The 22200-nt window shown below is 34.9% G+C and overlaps 1 protein-coding gene and 1 pseudogene across 1 annotated transcript; both read right to left on the bottom strand.

Moving 5' to 3' along the window:
- Window positions 1-1295: 1295 nt before the first annotated feature.
- LOC141697465 (heterogeneous nuclear ribonucleoprotein 1) lies at window positions 1296-4009 on the bottom strand. The gene is made up of 6 exons (XM_074501857.1): window positions 3856-4009; window positions 3721-3761; window positions 2959-3122; window positions 2731-2830; window positions 2480-2649; window positions 1296-2193 (listed from the first exon to the last, which is right to left on the bottom strand). Exons 1-6 carry the CDS (start codon window positions 3909-3911, stop codon window positions 1630-1632), a joined length of 1095 nt encoding a protein of 364 aa, XP_074357958.1. The 5' UTR covers window positions 3912-4009; the 3' UTR covers window positions 1296-1629.
- Window positions 4010-4347: 338 nt separating this feature from the next.
- LOC141695606 (pentatricopeptide repeat-containing protein At3g61360-like) lies at window positions 4348-22190 on the bottom strand (annotated as a pseudogene).
- Window positions 22191-22200: the final 10 nt, after the last annotated feature.

Here is a 22200-nt window from a genome sequence, read left to right as displayed (position 1 = left end):
TCGACTGCTTAGTCGACCAGGCGACCGAAATATCGACATGACATTCAGCTAGCTGAGTCGACATCCAATCACCGCTTAGTCGACTAGTCGCAAACTAGTCGCCGACATGACAACGATATTGCACTTTCAAATATTAACCCATAATAATAAAAATAATTTTTAATGATGCTATATATTTAAGTATTAGTTTTTTTATTATTATTTTAACTTATATTGTATTTATTAGATATTTTTTTGTTAAGAATTTGAAATTAACAAATATTAAAGTTTTATTATTTTTCCTTAATATAGTTATATATTACACGTGACAATCCTTTTATTTTTTTTCTAAATAAATAATCTTTAACTTATTTACAACTATACTATTTCATTTATGTCTTTTACAAAAATAATGATTTAAATATGTACATATGTTTTTGTACAGATTGGTTACCTCCGTTGATTTCTCACACGATACATATACTGATTTGCGTACATAAGCACCACTGCATATATAAAAACCAGACACTGCTAACAAAATTACAAACACATGATATATTTTCCTAGGTTCAACAGCAAACCAGACAAGAGGCAAGAAATTGCTTTGCTTAAGTTGAACAGTTCTTGCGCCGCGACTTATATTCTGAATATGTACTAGAGTGCTCCATACCAAACAAGTAAACCACAATCTCTAAATCATATATCATATACCAAACAAGAGAAGCCACACAATCTCTGCATTATATCAAAAAACACAAAAGAAACCACAATCTCTAAATCATGTATCATATACCAAACAAGAGAACCCACAATCTCTGCATATCAGAAAAATGGATGGCAGATGCATTTCGTTCCAGATTAGTATGCATTTGTGCTCCTCGGTGCTATACAAGATGCATTAGAAGTACTAAAAAACTAGTCCTTACGGTACGAAAAATATGTATGTTAACCGTGAAAACACACACTACCTGCTCAATTATGATATCAAATACAGAAGTTTTTATCTAGAGTATTCATATTCAAAAGTATTTTTTTACCAAGTACTCCCCATTTTCACTAAACAAGGTCTAATCAAACTTAAAAACACCCAGCACGATTGTCAATCTTCCTAATAAATTAAACATGTTGGAAGAATAAAATTCCTATTTCAAATCAATAACATATACAACTTTATAACTTCTACTTAGCCCCAACCCTGTACAACGTAAACATACACAGAACCAGTGTCAAATTCCAAGTAATAAAATTAGGCTTTCGGAGCAGGATGCAATTCCCTAGCTTAAGTAAACTTAAGTATCACAATAATAAAATCCAACTCGAAATAATACTTAAAACATGCATTGCTAGAATATGTCATATTACAGGCATATTAACCTAAATCTTAAACTACAGAAGTAGCCAAAAGCCTATAATAGGTATTATATAGTCTACATAACATGCTAAGCCAAAAGTACTCTATAATAAACGAGACACAATTCGAAACCCAAAATCTAAAAGGTTCATCTTAGAAAATACATAAGAAGGCTATATCCTTGTCTCTTAATGCTGGTCTTCTAGTGTTGAGATAGAGCCTAGCAGGCAAGAAACTATTAGAGGCATGTGCTGAACTCCTACGACAAAGCTCAAGTGCAACTGGACCATCTAGGCTGTCTACCTTCCATAAGGATGGAACCTACTACTGCCACTATAGCCACCCCTACCATAAAGTGCACCTGTTCCGCCATAACTAGCACCAGGACCAGAGTCATAACCACCACCATATCCACTACCACCATAACTTCCATAGCCTTCACCTCTGCCATACCCACCTAAGCCTTCGCCTCTGCCATAACTACCTAAGCCTTCAGCTCTGCCATAACCTCCTAAACCACTGCCACCATAACCCCCACTATATCCGCCACCATAAGCTCCAAAGCGGCTAGAATAACCAAGGGAAGATTCACCTCGATAGCCTCCTAAGGCGCTGCTGCCAAAGTCCCCATAGCCACCATATTCACTACTTCCACCACCATAACCCCCATAACCACTAAGCCTGCCAAGACCACCCGGAGTCCTATAGGGGCCAGGGCCGCTATATCCACTATCGTAACCCCCATAAGAGCTGTTAAATCGACCAAACTCATCACTGAAAGAGCGGGCCCTAGGCTTGCTACCATAAGCAGGAGTAGGTAGTTGGTTTGAGGCTTTCTTTGGTTCTGCTTTCTTGATCTCCACCTACAATAAAGGAGTTTAGTTAACCTAATTTCTGCTGCATAGGAACTAGTTTAAGAGCCTCCCCTTGGTAAAAATCTACACCAGTAACGTCCTCATCCTAGCATTAAGCCAGAACACCAAAATATACTAGAGTATAATATTTTATTAAGGAATGAGAGCAAATATCAATATGATTAACAATATGAAAAAAAAAGATCATGTATTGCATATTAAGTAATGCAATTTTCATAGGAAACGTATGTACAATTACAAAAATATCTGTAAGGGACCTTTCAACTAATCTCACCTTGGTACCCGCCATATCAATCATATTGGTTTTAGATAACATTTCATCAACAACTTCTTCACTGTCAAATATTACAAATCCAAATCCACGTGATCGGTTGGTCTCGTGATCACATATAATCTGGTGTTCAACAACATTGCCGTACTTCGAAAAAAAGTCCTTAAGCTCGTCTGAAAATGATAGAAAATGCATCAGTTGAATGCAAGGGAGTCTGTAAATTAAAATAGATACAAGCTATTTGCAAGGCATACCTGCACTGACGGTTGATGGGATACCCCCAACAAAGATCTTTTTTGTCTTAAAATCCTTTGACTGACCAGCCCCTTTAGGAATGGTTCTCTTGATCTCGACCTGAATGAGAAAAGAAAACATTTCAAGCCCTATATGCATGAGTAGAATAATGAATTCACAATACCCCAAAAAAAAATAAAAACCAGGTCCAACTATACCCAACCCCAATGCCTTTAAAGACATCTAACCTGTTTACCATTGAAGACATGGTCGTCTTCAATAACCTTATCTACAACTGAAGGATCAGCATAAGTGATGAAACCAAATCCCCTAGGTAGTCCAGTATGACGATCTTTCATTATCACCGAATCAGTAATTTCACCATACTTTCCAAAGTGCTTCGTAAATGCATCTAAATTTTAAACATCAAACCCCATCAACCAACCAGAAATTTAATCAAACAAGTGAATTAAATAACATAACCTATACAAAAATGACACAAACCCACTGGTAATTAGCAAACAGATGGTTAAATATGGTCTGAAGAGCACCTTGACATCATAAACACTATCACATAATAACAACTTAAGCTCTGTATTCTATTTGCCTACCCTATAAAATTACAAAGCACAAGTTCTATTTACAATTATTACAGTCCCCCTGATACAAGCAATTAAAGTTTAAAATTAATCAATAAAAGGTGTTAACGATGGTGACAAATAACAAACAAAATTCAATACTCCACCAAACAATTACAACAAATACAACTATTTCACATGAATACACACACCAAACAATTATTTAACCCTTAATCAATTAACAAATTATAAACACCACAAAACCCTAAACCATAAAATATGATTTTTGTACACACAATTACAACTTATATCAACACACAAACAATTACATAATTACATATGCATATGAAAAGGGGGGAAGCGAGAGAGAGAGAGGGGGGGAGAGAGAGGGAGGGAGGGAGGGAGAGAGAGAGGGAGAGAGAGAGATCTAACTGTAGAGGGTATCTTTGGGCAATCCTCCGATGAAGATTTTTCTGCAACAGCAAAGATAGATACAAACTATTAGATACGAGAATATATATACCAAAACGACGAAATATAAGAGCAAGAAGAGAAGACGACACAAACCCGGGACTAGCACCGTCGCCTGATCGGGGATTAACGTTCTTCGATTTTGAGTCCATTGTTAATTTCTAGGGTTTGTTTTGTTAAAAGTTGTGGTGAGAGAGAGAGAGAGAGATCCGTCAGGGGAAGATGTATGTATCGAGTGGTTTATATAGGCGCACCCAGCCCAACATCATTATATTACCAAAAACAATATTGAATTTTGTAAATTAGAGTCTGTTTCACTAAATTGTTAAAAAAAATTGAAGAATAAACAATTTATTTAATGTTTTAATTTTAATTTTTAGAAGTAACTTTATTTAAAACTTCTATATAGGACCTCTAAGTTTATTTTAAAACAATTAAAATAATATAGCTAATTCAACAATATTTAGAAATTAACAATGTCAATTCATGTTAGAAATAAAATTGGTTTATTAAAATTAAATTATTTTCGTGAAATTTAAAAAAATAATCACGATTTCATAGTTTGGTTGCATAATGATTGCATTCCCATCAAATTGATGCAACAAATACATCATTTCTTTTTATTAGAAAAACAACGGTAAGTATAATCTTACTATTTGACATTTTCTTCGGCTTTGTTTTCTCCTCTTTTAAGTTATCAAAATGCCCAAAACTTGCATAACGAGCCAATGCTGCCTAAAAATGTAAAATAACTTTCAAATACTGCCTCCATCCTATTTTAATAGTCCATTTTACAAATTTCACACATGAAATAAAAATTACAATATATTTTTTCTCATTTTCACAGAATAATACAATATAGTTTTACACATTACATAATTGCATATACTCCAAAAAATGAGTACATTTATATATCCACGCAAAAGTTCATAAAATAATATTCATTTTCAATTCTAATATAAGGATATTTATGATAAGGGTTTTCTAATCAATATTGAAACTATAAAATTTGCATGTGTTAATAAATATGATAAATATTTTGGAATTTTTATTTTGCAAAGTGAATTATTAAAATGGGATGGAAGGAGTATTATTTATAAAAATTAAAATTTTTTCAGTTAAAAATTTATAAAAAGTAACTTTAGAGAACGAAAAAAGAAAGGAAAAATTAGGGGTGAGTGCGGTGCGGGCGGTGCGGTTTTTTCCTCAAACCGCAAACCAAACCGCAAATCAAACCGCACATGCGGTTTGCTTAAATTTCCAAACCGCAACCGCACCGCGTACCCTCGAAAACCGCATAAACCGCACCACGAAAATGCGGTATGGTGTGGTGCGGTTCACTGCAGTTTATACTTTACAAGTTCAAAAAAATTAAATATATACAAAACTTAAATTTAATCAAATTTCCGAAAATAGTTTTAGTCAATCAGAATGCAACATCTTAGTTCACTAGTATAAATACTTGGATTTTGGTTTTCCTAGTGAAGAAATACAAACAAGAGATTGTGTAGTCTTTTTTTTATTTGTCAGAAGATCGTGTGGTCCATTTGAATTCCTTAATGAATTTAACATATAATTCTAACTCAATAAGGATGCTATGGTCATCTCGTGAAATTCAGTTTAACTAAGAACATAAAATGGTTCTTTATGTTACCCGATAGGAATATAAGTGTGTATATATATATTTATATTTATAATATATTAAGTAATGCGGTGCTGTGCGGTTTGAACCGCATTTCAGAAATTTAAAACCACAACTCGCACCGCTCAGCGCGGTTTATTAAAAATTCAAACTGCAACCGCACCATGAAAATTAAAAACCGTGTTTTGCGGTGTGGTTTGGTGCGATGCGGGCGGTTTTTGCGGTTTGTGCGGTTTTCTGCTCACCCCTAGGAAAAATTATGACTAATTTTTGGACTTCTGGCTGATTTCATCACACATTAAAGGACATTACATCCTACATACTGCAGACATTACATCCTACACCACAAACATTAATATTATCATTTTGATGTGTGGCCATGTTTGTTTTGTAGTATTATAACCCTCGGATTATAATACATTTACTATAATCCTCTCATTATTATTCTAAGTATTTAATCTTTTAAAATAATCTAATCCCGTGTTTGTTTGTAAAATTATCTTAAGATACTAAAATAGTTGATTGTACAAAATTAACAAATTCTCATATTTTCATAACTTCACTCACGCACTAAAACAAACAGTTTGCCTACATCAAAAATAGAAAAACAAACCACAACAAAACGCACAAATTACCTTACAAGATAAAAAACATAAAATTTTATATCAATCCAAATGAAACTTGCTTTACGATGTGTTCCCGAATCTAGGGTAGAAAAGAAAAGAATAGAAAATAACAAATTTTCCTTTCTCTCCAAATCTTTCCAAAAGTGGGAAGAAGATCTTGGAGACAAAAATAAAGAAAACTTCTTCCCAAATCTGCAGCTTTTTTTTCCTTTCTTTCAGAAAAGTTGTTCGGGAACAAGCTGAAGAAATGTATTCTTTACATTTCTTTTCTTTTCTCTCCAAAAAAAGTTTCTCGAACACAACGTTAGATTTAAATAGTTATTCTAAAATCAGAAGAAAATCGTCAACAAAATAGTTGTTCAATTTCCAAAAAACCCATAAACTAAAGAAGATTCAAAAATTTCTTACCAGATAATAAGATGATTATTTGCAATTTGTTAATGATATGGTGAGCTATATATATATATATATATATATATATATATATATGTATGTATTTGTATGTAATGAAGTCACGGGACTGAGAAGAAATGAGTGAGAAATAAGGTTTAACAACTCGTTTGACCATTGGTATATTCGTCTCGTCATATTCTAATCCTTCACAATACCTGCGTTGAGCACGGATTATATTATCCCGCGTGATAGCCAACACTTAAACTTTAATGTTATCCGGGGATTATAATCTTTTGATCCAATTTTTATAACAAACATGGGATAATTTTTTTTAAAGGATTAATTGAATCTCTTCCATAATCCTATTAAACAAACATGGCCTATATGTTAACTATATCAATCACTTCACACTGGTTTGATCAGGTAGCCCAGCAGCATACCCCTTTGATGGGGGAAACATAGTATGATATATGATATGTAACATTATCATGTGAAACATTTTTCTCAAACATCTCATCCATTATACCAGCTGCAGACTGCATATCTCGGCATCTAATAAAAGAACTGATTAGAGCATTATAAGCCCCGGTATCTGCTTGCAAATTCCTATGAGAAATTTCATCAAATAGCTCTCTTGCCTTGCTTTCGTTTCGAACAACCCCTGTGCCATGAATCAAAGTAGTTACGGTTTACAATGTAGGCAGACAACTTTCTCGTTCCATTGCTTCAAAAAGCCACAAAGCATCTCCAAAAGAACCTTTTTTGCAGTACGCATCAATTCTCATATTGTAAGTTATATTATTAAGCTTAAAACATCTTCGAGCCATTTCGTGATAAAATAACTCTACCAAAGTAATATCACCTGATTCCTTGAATCCCAAGAGCAATATTTTCATTGTTTTTGTGTTGGGAGAGAACTGAGAATGTAATTTGTTGAATACGGATTTTGCTTCCTTCATTTGTCTCTGAGTGCAAAATGCTCGGAGAAGTACGTTGAACTCCAGGGTACCAAATTTGTTTCTAATATATATGTCATTCTCCATTCTTTCGAATGCTTCAAGGGTTTCTTCAAATGATTGGAATTTCGCAATTCTTGATAGCACGATGCTTGTTGGTGGTTCCATTGCTGCCTTGCAAAGCTGCAGCATTGATGATCTGTCATTGCCAGCTAAGCACACCAGCTAGATACAGCACCACCTATTAGTTATAATTGTTTGTTAGGATCTGTTAGTATATAAGGATGAGACTTGCATAGTTTTAGCAGTAGTATTGTAACAACTATCATTTTCAATATTTTACTCTTCTCAGATAGAAAAATGTTCTTAATGTTCTTCTAGTTTTACATGCAAATCTCCATTGCTGATCTATGTTAATGTTGAAATAAGCAAATTACAATATGATATCAGAGCAGGATTTACTTGTTTAGCGATGTTTCACATCAGGAATCTATCATCATCATCATCATCATCATCATCTTTGTTGGGTCCCAATTAGTTTGTAGAAGGGGGGGTTAAATACAAACAGTACCAAATAATCGAATAAATGCGGAATAAAAAATGTGAAATAAAATTCAAGTTAAATAAAAATATTATTAAACTTGAAAGGTGTTACAACAACTGTATCGATTACAAGGTATTAATCTCAAATCAATTATCACAAATCTAGAATAAATTCGACATGAACTTTTTCTATTTTTGCAATAATTAGAATCAAATGCTAAACGCGATTTGAGATTAAGTTCTAGGGATTTTGATCCGCTAGATTGTTACACAAGAACAAGATAAAGATTTCTAGTTGATTGGATTTAACTTTACAATCTAGAAATTTAATCTTGAAGTATGCAGATGAAAAGATGAAATATTTCTTCTTGTTTTTCTTTTCTGCTTTTTTCTTGACTTCTTTGTTCTGGATTGTTGAGTTGCTGCTTCTCTGCTTCTTTTTAATCAACAGCCGAATAGAATTGAATTGGCATGACAATCCTATAGCTGGCAAGACTTTCGGTAGGACAATGGATTGAACTAGCAAGACAATCTGAATGAACTAGCATGACAATCAGAATGAACTAGCAAGACAATCCTTCTCCTAGTGTAACTTTCGGTGAGACTATTGAAAATGGCCTAGCATGACAATCGGTATGACAATCCAGATTGTCATGCTAGTTCATTTTCAATTGTCTTGCTGATTTAAGATTGAATTTAATCCAATTAAACTTCTGAAAATTCCTAAAATTAATTCTAAATTAATTAATCAATTAATTTAATTAATCAATAAATTAATCTTTGCAGATATAATTTATTTACTTAATTAAATTATATGACTTAATTAATTAATAGAGAATTAATACTAACCCTGAGCAGCATCCATTCTTCTGAATATCTTCTGAAAATCACTGAGAATTATGAATCAATTCCACCACTTCAACGTTGACACTCGATGTACTGTCTGGTTCATGAGTGACTAACTTCCGTGACATTTCTTCATGTCTTGACTTTGACGCTTTGATTTTCTTCAGATTAAATCCTTGTAATTAATGATACTCTGACGAGATCTCTGTCACTTGATTAAATCCACGATCTTGATTTATATCACTGAGGCATGATCAACTTCTTGAACTTCTTCCAGTGAATTACCTCCTCAAGTCTGTAGATGAACCTTGTTTCTGAATCCTTTGACAGATATTATTTTGCGAGATCTCTCTGACGGTCGATCCACTATTTACTTATTACATTCTTATTTGAGTTGAGTTGAATCCTCGAATATACAAATAGGCTATGACATATGACTTACAATCTCCCCCTATTTGTTTGTTAGACAATAACACACAAATACCTAGAGGATAACTCAACTAACAAATAAGAAAAAGATATAAATAGAAATGCAAAGTAAATAGTAGAAAAGTTCTGGACTAGATTTAACATTTTCCAGATTCCAAGTAGATGTTCCTCTAGACTGAACATATCTTCAAGTAGTTCCATCTTCACATGTACAACCACATTTCCTGTTGAGAAGCCCATATCTCTTGCTTCTCCCCCTATGAGAATCAACTGATTAAAGAAGATCACCTTCGTTTTACCACCTCTCCCGTACAATAGGATCCGCAGATAAAAACCCATGGTACTCCCCTAACAGCTTCTTCCCTTACTAGAAAATCACCTTGTGTTTACCACCTCTCCCGTACAATAGGATCCGTAGTTACAAACAACAATGGTGTGGTGTAGTGTACATATGTAGGATCTTTTTCTTCCTCCCTGCTATTTCTCCCCCTTAGTTGAGGAATCCTCCAAAATATTACTTAAGCTTTTATCTCCCCCTTAAAGAAGGAATGTATGCCGTCGTCTGAAGGAGTTCTCATATTTCACTTGGTTGGAAAAGAAATAACAAGTAGTTTCTTTTTCTACCTCACTGTGAGTGTGTGATTCTGTTTAGTGTACCTCACATGTATTTCACTCTTCTCTCCACTCGTGTTTACACTCATTCTCACAAGTGTATCACTCTTCTCTCATAGATCAATAATCCAGCTGTACCTGCAAGGAAAATCACCTTAGCCATCCTTAAGGAGGTCATAGGTGGTGCAATGGGAGTTCGCAAATCCCCATCCTTGTTAAACTCGTCAGATGAATCTGAGTCATAATCTACAAGTTGCTAGTTTCCCTTTTAGGGTTTCAGATTTGAATTCTGGGAAGGTAAACAATGATCCAAAGAATTTAGCATAAAGATCAAAGTTCCCTTCTAATGTCTGTGAAGACATTTCCTTGTGACTCATCAGGTAATATCTGAATCATTGTCAACAAGTTGCCGATCTGCGCCTATGTCAGATCCACTATCCGCAGATGCATCCAGGGGATTTAAGCTTGGGGAGGTAGACACTGACCACTGACATATGGCTTTTGGATCAGTATCCTCTCCTAACACCTGTACAGGCAATTGGTCCACTAACGAACCTTGAACAATCGAATCTGACCTTAAAATGGTCGAAACTCTTGTTTCCGTCAACTCATCCTTTGTGTGTGTAACCTCTCCTTGTGCATCAAGAATTGATTATGTTTGAAGTGGTGACACTACATCGGATACCTTGGCCGATAGGCAAAATTCAATAGACGCACCCTGTTGAGAGAATGAATCTAGTAACTGTTTTTGTGCCTTTTCAGCCATTACATCTTTTTGAGAAGATGTATGGGGGCTAGCAGTTGTCTCGGTTTAAATACTACTCATCTATGTAGGAGACAGAGCTACTGGGTTGACTACAGAACCTTCCTTATGTGGTGCACTAGGCACTATCTCCCTCACGCTCATTCATACTACATTTAATGGTAAGAGAGTGTTGGTTGGTTCTGTTTTTGTGTTTGTCTTTACAGTCTGGGATAGACGTTGTGGGTTTTCAACCTCATGACTGTTAATGAAAGAAAGTCATTGGAGACTGAACCTGTAACACAGAATATATGGTAATAGAGAGAAAATGATTTACAATAGTGATTTCAAAATATTTTACATGAAATAAGAAATCACTAATGTAGAAAGAAGTTTAATTTTGTTTTTCAATATGAATGAGTTTTTGGATAAAACATTGATCACTTAGGGTAAAGTTTAAGTAATTCTCATTCATGTTAAAAGCTTACGAATATCTGTAACATAGTGTTAACAAGATATCATTGACCGATACTTGTCAAGTACTTTAGATACTAATTGTTATGTTGCATAATCAATATACCACTGCACATATAAAACAATATGATTGTGCTTAGTGATAAGATAGTTATAAATATGACGACTCTACTTATTCATATAAAACTGTAACTGCAGTTAGAGTGCCATACCATGTCCTTGACGATTGCTTGAGCAGTATACTAGTTCATACCAACCTGAAGTGAGATTGTGAAGAAGAAATTGCATAGTCCAATAGATCTGTAGCTGCAAAGTCCATGAACTGTGGTGCATTGACTTCCTCTTTTGACTCACCAATCAGGAGTACACTTGTACACATCTTACTAGAGTACAATTCCAAGTGTAATGTGCAGCAGGTGCCTGATATGTCGTAATATTCTCAAGTCTCGTCACTGGTGCTATATGTTAGATACTGCTTCCTGATAATAACCTAGCACAATATACAAAATTACAATGATAACATTCCCAGCTTGCAAACAGCCATATCCCTCAGATAAACCTTTGCTGTTATCTCCAAAGGTAATCAGGGGGCCAGCTTTCTCAATCCATATTTGATAACAGGGCTCTATCTCTGGTCATATGTCTTGATGATCCACTGTCAAGAATCCACACTACCGGTTACACCTGTTTAATGCCCTGCACTACAAATGGATTAGACCTTCTTCGGAACCCAAACTTGGTTGGGCCCGGCATACTTGTAGAACTGTCCTTTGTCAGGCAAAACAACATTTTTAATTTTAATTGTCTCAACTTTCTCAATGACTGAACATTTGACCTTGTAAACAGCCTTAACAAATTTCTGTTTAAGCTTAGGCACAAATGTCTCCTTTCTAGCCTTAGAAGGACTGGCAGTCTTAGACCTATCATGCTTCTTGTTATTCACATGCTGACGAGGAGTAGTCTTATCATTAGACACATGCTTACCATTAAAATAAGCATACATCATATTAAAAGCACAAGACATACAATTAGCAACACCACATGCTTTATGAGAGTGATTAACAGCAGGTAATTTATGCATGGTAGACATGGCATTATTGTTATCCAACTCATGTGTGTCTGAGTTAGTCTCAGTTGCTTTCACAACTTTGACTGGAACTTTCGACTCACTTGACTTGGAAACAATCTTCTCATAAGCATGATCCTCAGCACGTATTTCTTCTTGAATAATAGAAGAGGTCGCATCAAATGGTTCAGCAATTGATGCTTTATAGAGGGGTTCATCAACACCCTTAAGCACATGTGGTACTTCCCTCCCTTTAGCACAGACATGAGGAGGGGAGTTTATGCCTAATTCTCCAATAGCAGCATTGTAATCATATCCTATTCCAGATGTTTGATTAACAGCTTGCTTACTGTAGAACTCTTTAGCCTTCGAACAAGAATTGAAGTAGGCTCTAACCTTAGTCTCAAGACCGGTGATCTTGTCTTTGAGAATAGTTTCGAGTTTTCTATAACAGTCAACTCTATTCTCTAGAAAAGATACCTGTTCTTTTAATTTGTCTTGATTAATATGCACAAGTCCTAATTCATTGACCTCTTTCTCAAGGTCTGTGATCTTTAAACTTAACAGTTCATTATCACGACGTGCACAACCTAAGTTACCTCTTAGATGATAAACCATTTCAGCATCAGAAAGTTTTACCTCTATTCTTGACGATGAAGCTTTTCCATCAATAGCCATAAGAGCAAGATTTCCTTCATCTTCATCTTCACTGTCAGTATCATCCCAGCTTCTTCCCTTTGCCAGATAAGCCCTTTCAGAGTTCTTTCTTACTTGCTTTGGCTTCCTACATTCTGTGGCAAAGTGTCCCAACTCATTGCAGTTATAGCATCTAATGGTGCTTCGATCAACCATCCCTGTTTTGTACCCACCACTGCTGGTGTTAGAGGATGAAGATCCACCTTTCTGGAATTTGTTGTAGTTGGACTTGTACTTAAGCTTGGGATTCCTCCTGAATCTGACATGGGAGAATCTCTTGACAATTTGGGCCATTGATTCATCTTCCAATTGCTCCAGCTCTTCCAAGGAATAAAAATCATCACTTGATTGATTTGTAGTAGGAGGATCATATTCTGCTACTAACTCATTTTCCTGACCCTTGGAAAACTGTACCATTCTTTCTAACTGTTGAGATTGTTGTTGTTATTGACCTTCAGCTACAAGTACAGTAGATGTGTTGACCATTCTATCCTCCCCGTAGACTTCCTTCTGTTGAATCTGCTCCAACTCATAGGTTTTTAACACTCCATAGAGCCTGTCCAAAGAAATCTCACTCAGATCTCGAGCTTCTCTAATGGCAGTGATTCTATGTTCAAGATGAGCTGGCAGTGTTAAAAGGAACTTTTTGTTGACCTCCCTGATTGAATAATACTTTCCATTGATGTTCAGGTTGTTGATCAACGCATTGTACCTCTCAAACACTTCAGTAATTCCTTCTCCTGGATTTGATTTGAAATGTTCATATTCAGAGGTTAGGATTTCCAACTTGTTCTCCCTAACTTCCTCTGTGCCTTCATTAATCACCTCAATAGTTTCCCACATGTGTTTGGAATTTTTACAGTTCATCACATGTCTGTTCATCAAGGGATCAAGGGAATCAATTAATATTAATTGAAGGCTGGCATCCAAGGAGGCTTCTTCCTTCTCAGCAGGAGTAAAATCTTCAGGCTCTTTTGGATAGATTCTAGCTTCAGTAGTCACCACACCATCTATTATTACCTCCGGTTCAATAACCATCGGAGTTTTTATACCCTTCTTTAACAAGTTTGAATATTTGGGATTTGCAACTTGTAAAAATAATAGCATCTTCTTCTTCCACATGATATAATTCTCTTTATCAAATTGTGGAATTTTAACGGTTCCAACTTTATGTGAAGTCATTATGAATTTTTGAATAAATAAAAATTCAAGGAGTTGAAAAATCACAAAAGTCTAGGATCTTGATTTGTTCGTTAATCAGAAGGCTCTGATACCAATTGTTGGGTCCCAAATAGTTTGTAGAAGGGGGGTTGAATACAAACAGTACCAAATAATCGAATAAATGCGGAATAAAAAATGTGAAACAAAATTCAAGTTAAATAAAAATATTATTAAACTTGAAAGGTGTTACAACAACTGTATCGATTACAAGGTATTAATCTCAAATCAATTATCACAAATCTAGAATAAATTCGACATGAACTTTTTCTATTTTTGCAATAATTAGAATCAAATGCTAAACGCGATTTGAGATTAAGTTCTAGGGATTTTGATCCGCTAGATTGTTACACAAGAACAAGATAAAGATTTCTAGTTGATTGGATTTAACTTTACAATCTAGAAATTTAATCTTGAAGTATGCAGATGAAAAGATGAAATATTTCTTCTTGTTTTTCTTTTCTGCTTTTTTCTTGACTTCTTTGTTCTGGATTGTTGAGTTGCTGCTTCTCTGCTTCTTTTTAATCAACAGCCGAATAGAATTGAATTGGCATGACAATCCTATAGCTGGCAAGACTTTCGGTAGGACAATGGATTGAACTAGCAAGACAATCTGAATGAACTAGCATGACAATCAGAATGAACTAGCAAGACAATCCTTCTCCTAGTGTAACTTTCGGTGAGACTATTGAAAATGGCCTAGCATGACAATCGGTATGACAATCCAGATTGTCATGCTAGTTCATTTTCAATTGTCTTGCTGATTTAAGATTGAATTTAATCCAATTAAACTTCTGAAAATTCCTAAAATTAATTCTAAATTAATTAATCAATTAATTTAATTAATCAATAAATTAATCTTTGCAGATATAATTTATTTACTTAATTAAATTATATGACTTAATTAATTAATAGAGAATTAATACTAACCCTGAGCAGCATCCATTCTTCTGAATATCTTCTGAAAATCACTGAGAATTATGAATCAATTCCACCACTTCAACGTTGACACTCGATGTACTGTCTGGTTCATGAGTGACTAACTTCCGTGACATTTCTTCATGTCTTGACTTTGACGCTTTGATTTTCTTCAGATTAAATCCTTGTAATTAATGATACTCTGACGAGATCTCTGTCACTTGATTAAATCCACGATCTTGATTTATATCACTGAGGCATGATCAACTTCTTGAACTTCTTCCAGTGAATTACCTCCTCAAGTCTGTAGATGAACCTTGTTTCTGAATCCTTTGACAGATATTATTTTGCGAGATCTCTCTGACGGTCGATCCACTATTTACTTATTACATTCTTATTTGAGTTGAGTTGAATCCTCGAATATACAAATAGACTATGACATATGACTTACAATCTTCGTTTCACAGGTTCTATCTTTCTTGTTGATACTCGAGTTTATTTTTTATCTTAGATCTGTGATTCACTGATAAATTCATACTCGAAACATGAAAACATATAGAGTTTATTCATTACGTGCTGATTTTTTTTGAATTAGTTTCATTCTGATTGAATCTGACATTTTGACATTGTGTTTGTACTGAATTTGATATTGTTCATCAAAATTCGAGATTAATACAACATGAGTGAAAACAATAGAACTCGTAGCTTGACTCTGGATCCGTCGAGTGTATTTATCATTCATCCGTCTGATTCAAACACTTCACAATTAGTTTCAGTGAAATTTAACAGATCTGGTTTCAGCAATTGGAAACGATCAATGATTTTATCACTTTCAACTAAAAACAAATTAGGATTTGTAGATGGTAGTATAGCAAAGCCTGATGTTACATCTAATGATTTGAAAGCCTGAGAGAGATGCAGTGATCTCGTTTGTTCTTGGCTCATATTCAATCTTGATGATACTATTGCTAAAAGTGTTTTGTTTCTGCGAACTGCTAAAGAGATTTGGGACGATCTCGAAGAACGGTTTGGTTACATTTCTATGACTCAAATGTATTCAATTGAACAACAGCTTCATGAATTGAATCAAGGAACATATAAGATTTCAGAATTTTTTACTAAGCTCAAAACGCTATGGGATGTTGTTTCTGATGCCAATCCTTTACCTCAATGCACTTGTCACAAATGTACATGTGACTTAGAACATCGACTTCAACAAATGCGGGAGAATCAAAAGTTAATTCAGTTCATGATGAAATTAAATGAGGATTTCTCTACAATTAGGGCTAATATCTTGATGCAACATCCTATGCCTAGTATTACAAATGCGTACAGGTTATTTGCTCAAGAGGAAAGGCATAAGGAGATCTCTCAGATGACTTCTCAAACTGAAACATTGGCCTTCTATTCAGATAGGAGAAAATTTAATGATCCTAAATCATAATTTAAATCAACTTCAACTACCGCTGCTAACAGTTCTAGACCTGCAGGAACTTGGAATAAGAAGCCTGGTTCTCAGTACTTTTGTACGCACTGTAAGATTGTAGGACACAACCTTGATATATGCTTCAAGGTTCATGGTTATCCGCCCAATTTCAAGGGATTCAAAGACAGAAAAGTAGCAGCAGTTGTGTCTCAATCTGTCACTTTTGTTATTGAAAATTTGGCTAGTCCAATCACTGTTAATCAGTATAACCAGTTAATGGAAATGCTTCAGAAAATAACAAAGCACAAAGAAACATTCTGATCCTACTCCTTCTGGAAACTTACATGCGTTACTTGCAGGTAATTTTTGTTTGTCATCTAGCCTTACTGTGAATTGGATTTTAGACAGCGGAGCAACTGATCATATTTGCTCTAGCCTAGAATTATTTCACAGTTTTCACAAATGTGATGAAATGAATAAGTTCATTATAGTACCAGATGGCAGAAGGTTCAAATATGTCATATTGGTGATGTTCTTCTTGATCAGGATATCATTCTACATAATGTTTTACATGTGCCTGATTTCAAGTTCAACCTCTACTCAGTTCAGACACTCTGTAAAGATTTGCATTGTACATTAATATTTCATCATAATACTTGTTTCATCCAGGACCATTTGCAGAAACAATCTCTGAGGCTTCTTGGTAAACAGATTGGTGGTTTGTATAGTATCAGTACACAAATATCTCAAACTTCTAATGTGTGTTGCTCAGCTGTTGAGGATGCTAAACTGTGGCAACTCCGTCTAGGGCATTTGCCTTTTTCCCAACTGAAATTAGTTCAACCAAATTGTAATGTCAAAGATTGTATCAATGATACTATATGTCAAATTTGTACTGCTTCAAGACAGGCACGTTTGCCGTTTTCTCATAGCAGTATCAAAGCTTTGTCTTGTTTTGAATTGTTATATTTAGATATTTGGGGTCCATACCAAACTAAAATCCCTTCTGGTTGTACTTTATTTCTCACAATTGTAGACGATTTCAGTAGATTTACCTGGGTTCAATTGCTTAAAAGAAAATCTAATGTTGTGCGAATTTTACATGATTTTGTTGCTTATTTTCAGAACCAGTTTTAGTCCACTATTAAATCCATATGTACTGATAATGTTAAAGAATTTTGTGAGGGAGATTTGAAATTGTTTTGCAATACGCAAGGTATTTTACATCAGAAGAGTTGCATATACACACCCCAACAAAATGGGGTGGTAGAACGCAAACATTACCATTTATTAAAAAACTGCACGTGCTTTGTCTTTTTAGTCCAAGCTTCCATTACAGTACTGGGGCGAATGTGTGTTGTGTGCCACATATCTTATCAACCGGATGCCTCTACGAAGTATTGATCATTCTTCTCCATATTTCAAGCTGTTTAAAAAGTCCCCAGACCTTGATAATCTTCGGACATTTGGTTGCTTATGTTACATTTCTACACCTAAAGCTCATCGAACTAAATTTTTTTCTTGTGCCAATCCTGGTGTTTTTATTGGCTACCCTGCAAATACTAAAGGATATAAGGTACTCGATTTTCACACTCGACAAATTGTAGTGTCCAGGGATGTTATTTTCTATGAGACACATTTTCCATACTTATTTGAATCTAATTCTCAGTCTATTACTACCTTCCCATCTGCTATATATTTACCACTTGTCACACCTGGATCATTTACTCATACTGAAATCTTTCCTGGTATCATTTCTGATGATAATCACCGTAGTGACAATTTAGATCTCACAGTTGATCTTTCTCCTGTAGTCAGTCCTTCTCAATCTGCAACTCTCGAAATTTCTGAACATTCTGAAAATTCTGAAATTTCTTTATTTAATAATGATCAACGTTCATCATTGCCTAGCAATACCACTTCAGTTCTGACTCTTACTAATCCCCAACCTACACGTCAGTCTACTCGTGTTCATAAACTTCTTGATTACCTTAAGGATTTTTTGTGTCATACTGTGGCCTCCACACCCCATTGGTGTAATCTTGTCCAACATTTTTCTTTGCATGGTCCTCATCAGTGTTTAATTTCTAAGATTTGTGATATTCGTGAACCTAATGGATATCATGAAACTTCTCTTCATCCATTATGGATTGCTGCCATGTCTAAGGAGATTGATGCTCTAAACAGTAACCACACGTGGGATTTGGTTGATTTTGAAAGAGATGTGTCCTAAGTCCAATCATGTATGATGAATTAGGAATAACTTTTATGTAATCTGTTTTGATTTCATTGTTATTAATAAAAGACTTGTTTTGGTTTTATTGCGGGCTTTATCTATTTAAGTGTTTAAATAAGATATACCATAGTTTAGAGTAAAGCTTTTTATGGATTATGATGAGATCATAATAATGAGACTTAAAAGATGATAACTCTAAAATTAAATATTTCCTGGTCGTAGGATTACTAACTGGTAATTAGTAATCCGCAAAGATCGGTACATACAATGCTTGCTTCATTATGAAGGATGTCTGTTCTCATAGACATTTGTGTGGTGACACTGTAGCTAGTATGTAGGTACTTATTATAGAATAAGTTCACTGAACATGACTCACACAACTGAACAACTGATGGAGTTCACTCACGTGTCAGCAGTTGTTCACATAGTGACAGTTGTACAAGTATCCTTAGACTTGAGGTCATCATAGTCATCTTGTGTACACTGAACTATGCTTTGGTTTAGTTCTTAGTCTTCAGGGACAATTATAAGGGCTCTACTGGGTATAGGAATTTGTACACGAAGATAGTGTATGATCAATAAAGGATCTACCCCTTCCAGTGAAGGAAGAGAATGTTCAATGCTGATCCACTTATGCTAGTTCAGGAATCTCTGTCCAGAGTGAATGAAATTAGAAAGGAGTTTCTAATTTACATTAAATAGAACTAAGCATAGTGAATGGGAAAGCAAATGATTAAATAAGATAGGCTTGACACAAGTTCCATACCTTGTATTTAATCATGACATTGCAGGGTAGAAGGAATTGATTGTACGGTAACTACTCACTGAATAGGTTCTTGGTATTCTAAGCAGTGAATTCGTTTTATCCGGATAGTCGCGATATGCTGAGAAGTATCCCTCACGATGTAATGATTTAGAGAATTTATATAAATAATGATAAAATAGTTTTATTATTATTTATTCTACTATCGGCTTAATATTGAACCTACAGGGTCACACCATAAAAAAGAATGATTTAATGGTGGAGGAATTAATTAATAATGGCTGGTAATAATTTATTTGTGAAATAAATAATTAATTAGCAGATTTAATAATTGATTAAATGAGATTTAATAAATTCTTAATATTATTAATTAAGAATTTAATTTTGGAAATTAAATCAAGTGAGAGAATTATTTTTCTAAAGTGTTTAGAAAAGGGATTAATGATTAAAAGATGTTTTAATTATTAGTTAATTGGTTAATAAGAATAATCAATTAAAGGGTTAATTATTTTTCAGCTGAAAATTTTGCCTATAAATATACTATTATAAACCCTATTTGCCTCAACCCAAATAATTAACCCTAATTTTAAAGTAGAACAAGAGGGAGTCAACTAATTCTCTCAACCTCTTCCTCCTCAATCACATTGCACTCTTGGTGGATACCGGTGGAGTGCTTCACACTTGAGGAGCAGCTGCTAGGGATTTCCGTTCATCGTTCTTGGATCGTTATTAAAGACCTCCATCTTTCCATTAACGTAAAGCTTCTTAAGGTAAACATACTGAACTACGAATTAAATATTATTTTTCGCATGGATCCTGCGGAGGGTTTCGGTTTTTTTTAAGATTTAAATTTATGTTTTCGTTGCGTTTATGTGCTAAAAACCCTTCAGATTTACCACAGGGTAAGAAGGCTATAGGTTCGAAATGGGTTTTTAAAGTGAAACATAAATCAGACGGGTCTCTTTAAAGTTGTAAAGCTCGTCTTGTAGCAAAATGTTTTAATCAACGCTTTGGTATTGATTACAAATAGACGTTTTCTCCGGTTGTCAAGATGGCTACAATTCGTTGTCTCCTAGCTATAGCTGCCAGTATGAAGTGGGTTTTGCATCAGTTAGATGTTAACAACGCATTTTTACATGGAGACTTAAGTGAGGAGGTGTATATACGTGTACCGGATGGCATCCCTAATCCCTTTAACAAGGTATGCAAGCTTCGTAAATCCATTTATGGCTTAAAACAGACATCTCGAGAATGGTTTGCAAAACTTCTTTTCACACTTAAGGACCAGGGCTTTGTACAGTCTAAAAATGACTAAAGTTTGTTTATCAAACATTCAGGTGATCTTGTTTGTATGGCCGTTGTTTATGTCGATGACATAATCCTGATTGGTACAGCTACTCAAGCTATCATGGATCTTAAATCTCATCTTAATTCTGAATTTGGCATTAAAAATTTAGGAGCATTGAACTACTTCCTTGGCATTGAAGTGGCTTATTTGCCTGATGGTATTTTTCTGAGTCAGAAAAAATTTACCCATGAACTTTTAGACTCCTGTGACTTTAATCTGTCCAAGAAGGTTTCTACTCCTTTACCTCTAAATCTTAAACTCACTGGGTCTGATGGAGATCTCCTTGTTGTTCCGGAATTATATCGTTCTTTAGTTGGTAAACTTAATTTTCTGACAAACACTCGTCCAGATTTAGCTTATGATATCAAATCTCTAAGTCAATTTATGCAACAACCTCGGACATCTCATTTGTCTGCATTACTATATACACTACGTTATGTTTCTTATACCATTGGCCAAGGCATTTTACTGCATGTTGATCAACAGATTAAGCTGCAAGCTTTTAGTGACTCAGATTGGGCTTCTTGTGTTGATTCTTGCAAGTCTGTCACCGGATATATCCTTCTTCTTGGTTCTTCTCTGATTACCTGAAAATCGAAAAAGCAAAGCACCATTTCCCGTTCTTTTTCTGAAGCTGAATATAGGGCAATGGCGTCTGCTGCTTCTGAAATAACTTGGATGGTTCGTTTGTTGGCTGAACTGGGCATTTCTGATCTTAAACCTGTTGTGCTTCATTGTGATAGCCGGTCAGCTATTCATATTACCAAAAACCCAGTTTTTCATGAGCGCACAAAATATATCGAAATTGATTATCATTTCACTCGTGACAAGGTTCTTGAAGGTTTAATTCAGCTTACTTATCTGCCTACCAAATCCCAGCTTGCTGATATCTTTACTAAGAGTTTGTCCCCTACACAGTTTGCTCATTTGCTCTCCAAGATAGGATTCCAGGCACCTTCCATTCCTGGACCTCCTATCTCGAGGGGGGGGTGTTGGTGGTTCCATTGCTGTCTTGCAAAGCTGCATCATTGATGATCAGTCATTTCCAGCTAAGCACACCAGCTGGATACAGCACCACCAATTAGTTACAATAGTTTGTTAGTATATAAGGATGAGACTTGCATAGTTTTAGCAGTAGTATTGTAACAACTATCATTCTCAATATTTTACTCTTCTCAGATAGAAAAATGTTTTTAATGTTCTTCTAGTTTACATACAAATCTCCATTGCTGATCTATGTTAATGTTGAAATAAGCAAATTACAATAATGCTCATTGACTTGATAGTGAGTAAAGAAGGGTGTTTTTTCTCGATTTCTTGGATTAGTTCCCAAGCTTTGTCAAAGTAGCGCATTCGTGTAAGTATATGCAGTGTCTTTTCAAATGCATCTGCACTTGGATACAAGTGAGGTGCTTGGAGAGTATATCTAAAGAACTCAGAGGCTTTTAGACCATTAGCATGGGTTGCAAACAGGCAGCCTAGAACGTTTTCCACAATCGAGGTAGTT

The sequence above is a fragment of the Apium graveolens genome, chromosome 11 (assembly GCF_009905375.1).
Source record: "Apium graveolens cultivar Ventura chromosome 11, ASM990537v1, whole genome shotgun sequence".
Lineage (NCBI taxonomy): Eukaryota > Viridiplantae > Streptophyta > Magnoliopsida > Apiales > Apiaceae > Apium > Apium graveolens.
Note: the sequence above shows the minus strand (reverse complement) of the source record. Positions and strands in the feature narration are given on the sequence as shown.

Excerpts from the sequence above, each read along its gene's own strand:
- LOC141697465 (XM_074501857.1), bottom strand. The coding sequence starts at position 3,911 with ATGGACTCAAAATCGAAGAACGTTAATCCCCGATCAGGCGACGGTGCT. Across the intron at positions 3,762-3,855 it reads GGCGACGGTGCTAGTCCCGG|AAAAATCTTCATCGGAGGAT; the intron begins GTTTGTGTCGTC and ends TTGCTGTTGCAG. Across the intron at positions 3,123-3,720 it reads GCCCAAAGATACCCTCTACA|ATGCATTTACGAAGCACTTT; the intron begins GTTAGATCTCTC and ends TTTAAAATTTAG.